General features: G+C 42.8%; 1 protein-coding gene across 1 annotated transcript in view; it reads left to right on the forward strand.

Annotated features, from left to right (window-relative positions):
• Window positions 1-4,547, forward strand: part of LOC118422377 (adenylate kinase 9-like) — a 41,912-nt gene that overhangs the window by 27,036 nt on the left and 10,329 nt on the right. Inside the window, exons 23-28 of the mRNA XM_035829897.1 lie at window positions 339-551; window positions 1,398-1,586; window positions 2,476-2,584; window positions 2,794-2,837; window positions 3,364-3,497; window positions 4,015-4,234. Of these exons, the coding sequence (XP_035685790.1) occupies window positions 339-551; window positions 1,398-1,586; window positions 2,476-2,584; window positions 2,794-2,837; window positions 3,364-3,497; window positions 4,015-4,234 (909 nt within the window). The remainder of the gene's footprint in view (window positions 1-338; window positions 552-1,397; window positions 1,587-2,475; window positions 2,585-2,793; window positions 2,838-3,363; window positions 3,498-4,014; window positions 4,235-4,547) is intronic.

Here is a 4,547-nt window from a genome sequence, read left to right on the forward strand (position 1 = left end):
AGGTCCGGACCGATATCTGATCTTCTGGACCTGAACCGGACCTGTCCCTGAATATTCTGTACCGGTACCCACCCCTAGTGACACCACAGATGTCCCTTTTTTACTTGTATATGTGTATTCAACTATCACTGACACAACACACTTGTTGGTTTCTGATTTTTAGGATGATGAAATCTGTAAGAGCAAGAGAAAGAGGTTTGGTGACACGAAGCACTACAACACAGTCGCACTGAAACAGAAGCTACATGCATCAGATAAACATTACAGACTTTAAAATAGTCTCCTTATAAGCAGTAACAATGTATACATTAACTAATTTAATGGTTTCTGATGTCTAGGATGATGAGATCCGTAAGAGCAAGCGGAAAATGTTTGGCGACACGAAGCACTACGACCCTGTGGCCCTGAAGCAGAAGTTTGTGCTGTGGCCTGGGCTGGCCGAGCTGGCAGCCAGGTACAGGGAGAGGACGTACTACTTCGCTAACCCTGAGAACAGGGAGACCTTCCTGGAGGCACCTACAGACTTCCTGTCCAAGAACGGACCACTTAAGGTTTGTATCAAACTACTTGTGTGTCTTCTATGACAATGGCACCTTGTTCTTTAATACCGTTTGTACCTTAATGACCCTACCCCTGGACCAAGAAGCCATTTGTACAAATCCGGGCTGTGTCTCGACTTTGCAGACTGGGCCCCAGTTTAACCCCAAAAGCCGTTACGGTAGCATGGGTAGTCCAATGGTTAGCGACCCTGCCTCTTTACCAAGAAGTTTTGAGTTCGATTCCTGCTGTTATCGTTCACCGGACATGCACGCTACCAGAAAGGGTCACCATCCTTACGACAGGACGTTAAGTCAGGACATTAAATGAAGGTCCCGTGTTTGAGGAGATCCACACCTCCAGCATGTTCAAGAACCCACAATTCAATATAGTATGATTTCGATACATGGTATATTACACATTTACGTTAAGTTTTGACTCCCCATATTTCCCTCAGCCACCACCCCTGAAGCTGGTGATGCTCCAGGGGGTGGGGAAGTCCCTCCACGCACACAGCTGCTATATTACACATTTACGTAAAGTTCTAAATCTTTGTATTACATAGTATCAACATATGCTATATTACACATTTATATTAAGTTTTGACTCCCTATATTCCCCTGCAGCCCCCACCCCTGAGACTTGTGATGTTGGGTGCCCGGGGGGCGGGGAAGTCTCTCCATGCTCACAGCTGCTATATTACACATTTACGTTAAGTTTTGACTCCCTATATTCCCCTGCAGCCCCCACCCCTGAGACTTGTGATGTTGGGTGCCCGGGGGGCGGGGAAGTCCCTCCATGCTCACAGCTGCTATATTACACATTTACGCTAAGTTTTGACTCCCTATATTCCCCTGCAGCCCCCACCCCTGAGACTTGTGATGCTCGGAGCCCGGGGGGCGGGGAAGTCCCTCCACTCCCGCGAGCTGGCCAAGAACCTCGGCATCTTCCACATCTCCTTTAAGGAACGGCTGCTGGAGCTGATCATCGCCAAGACACGGAAGAAGATCGGGCCGTCCTATCCTGAGGACGAGGAGGAGCCAGAATTCGTGAGTGTTATTTTTAGATGAGATGATTAAAGATAATGATAAGATTGGCAGCAATGTAGCAATTTCTATTTATATATACCTCTGCTTCAATGTTTACAACTTTCACCAGGCTTGTGGTGGAAATCTTAAATCAAAATTCGTGAGTCTGTCTTTTAGATGGAGAAAAGTAAAGATGAGATGATACAAGTGGCAACAAGTTTTTACTAGGCTTACTTTTACTAGGATTGAGGAAATTATTCATGAAAAGAATGACATCTGTATTCTACCATGTCTCAGACAATGTAGCAAATTTTTAAAAAATGTAGAATTATCTGTACTGCTGCTTGAATGATGTTTACAACTTATACTAGGCTTGCAGTGTAAATGTTAAATCAAATGAAAGACTTTTGAATTCTACCATTTTTTGCATGTTAATAGCTATTCTATCTACTTTTAATCATAATTTTGAATCATCATCACTTTGAGAAATCACTAAAACTGTATTTCAATTTGAATGCTTTGTGTTATTGTATAATCACTTGTTTTAAGTGCTGTCCTTGGTGCTGAAAATACAGCAGTATGAAGGGAAGCTTTCATCACTAAATGTGTTTATATTCGCTATCAGACCAGCATTCTGCAGTATGCATTTCTGGAGTGCTTGGTTCAATATTGAATATGACATCAACTCTCATGAGAAAAAAGACTGGAATTTGAAGTTTTTTAAAGAGATGTACCAATGCAACATGAGCAATCCAGACTTATATACACCTCAGATATTTAGGTATTGAAGAAGGCCTTTATAATGATGTTTTCTTGATGTGACGGCATTATAGCACTTGATGGAATTATGAGAGTTGATGCTAAATTCATACCTTTCTACAATGCAAATAAATTTTTGACACTGTTGCAGAGTCCAGAGGAGATTGCTGCAATGGCCGCCATCACAGGACCGGACGGTCAGCCGGTCACCAGCACCGGACTGACCGACTCAGCTGCAACGGAACCATCTGAAGCTGAGGGTCAGTACACCATAAGAACATACCAAATTTCTAATTTAGCCCTAATAGAATTCTCCTACACGGAACCTTGTCTGCAGCCTACAAATAAATAGTATACAGTTCAATATATCTGTATCTTAGTGAGGCTCTGCCAAACTGGGCTCAGGTTTCTAATGTCTCTATGTTTGTGAGCATGGCCTGATGGACTATTCTTCCTCTTTTTTTTTCAGAATCGGCCACAGAGGACAAAGAAGGAGAGGAAGGGCAGAAAGAGGTCAGGAAATATACTGAATTAACTCTGGAAGACTTGTTTGAAATTACTCTTAAAATGTACATTTTGTAACCTTTCCACCTTTCTAGATCTTTTTGCATTTTTTTCTTTTAAGTAGCCGTTGATATGTTTCTCTAAAGTAGCCATTGATATGTTTATCTTAACTCATTACCTTATTCATAGTAGTTTATAGTTTACTCATCCAGTTAACTCATTAACTCATCTAGTTAACTCATCCAGTTAGCTCATTCACAAATCTAGTTAACTCATCCAGTTAGCTCATTCACAAATCTAGTTAACTCACTCAGTTAACTCATTAACTCATCTAGTTAACTAATCCAGTTAACTCTTTAACTAATCTAGTTAACTCATCCAGTTAACTCATTGACTCACTCAATTAACTCACTGACTCATCCAATCAACTCATTCAATCAACTTAGTAACTCATTCAATCAACTTAGTAACTCATCCAATCAACTTACGTACTTATCTAGTTATCTCATTAACCTACCCCTTTGAACCCCAACAGGGGGAGACTGAGGAGGAGATACCGCTGACAGAGGATGAGGAGGCCATCAAGAACAACCTGGAGTCAGAAGATGCACTCCCGCCCGACGTCTTAGACAAGATCGTACCGGAGTGGTGGAACAAGGAGCCTTTCAAGTAAGTAACTGTAATGAGAATGTGTGACGCTCACTATCTGGTGTATTGTCTGTTGTTCCCCATCAGGTGAGGGTTAGTCATGCTTGCATGTAGATGTAGACGCTTGATTGCAGATCACATGCAGCCTCTGGGTTGTTACTGTGTAGGTTGAGAAGGTGAAGATCTCCTATAATGTTGTCTGTCCATCTCTTTTGTGGTTGTCCACGTGGGTTTGTCACTTCCACAGTCACAGTGGTGATCTTTCTGGAATACCACTCATACAGATTGTTATATTGAACTATTGCTGAGTTGAATGGAATAGGGGCCTCGTTATTATAATTCAAGAACGCTTCGTGCCAAATCTGAAGGGTCCAGATAGTCTAGATAGAACAAGTTAGTTAGTGCCTGCAAACTGTTGTGTTATGCCAAATACAGATGAATAGAAGGTTACTCTTTGGAAACTAGGCTAGCTCAACCCCAGGCCTGATAATGTACTTTCATGTGATGGCATGCTACAAAGTCTTTCTTGACTTTACAGGTCCACAGGTTTTGTCCTGGAGGGTTTCCCGCGAACCCCAGACGAGGCGCGGTACATGTCGGAGCAGGGACTGTTCCCGGACGGAGCCGTGCTGCTATTGGTCGAGGACACTGACATCATTGACAGGCTGCTGCCTCCGCGCCTCGCCAAGTGGCGCATCAACAGGAACAGGAGGATCGGCAAGAAGGAGAGGGCCAAGGCCAAGAAGAAGAAAGAGAGGGTGAGTGTGAGAATAGTCCCTCTTCAAGGAATTACTAATTACCTTTGCCAAGAAGGTTAAGTTATGTTTTGGGATGAGTATGTCCCTGTGTGCGTTTGTGTTTGTCTGTAAATACTATAATTCAAGAATGTCTACATGGACTGTCTTAAGGAAGGAGAGGGCCAAGGTCAAGAAAAAGAAAGAGAGGGTGAGTATGGGAATAAATATACCCGGAGTTCACTTTGTCTTCTCGGTACCAAACTTTCACGATCTGAGAAACTTGTTCTCGGACTAATTAATGGAAGTGGAGTCCCGTTCTGATATCTCATGCTGT

Source organism: Branchiostoma floridae, chromosome 9 (assembly GCF_000003815.2).
Source record: "Branchiostoma floridae strain S238N-H82 chromosome 9, Bfl_VNyyK, whole genome shotgun sequence".
NCBI classification, from domain to species: domain Eukaryota; kingdom Metazoa; phylum Chordata; class Leptocardii; order Amphioxiformes; family Branchiostomatidae; genus Branchiostoma; species Branchiostoma floridae.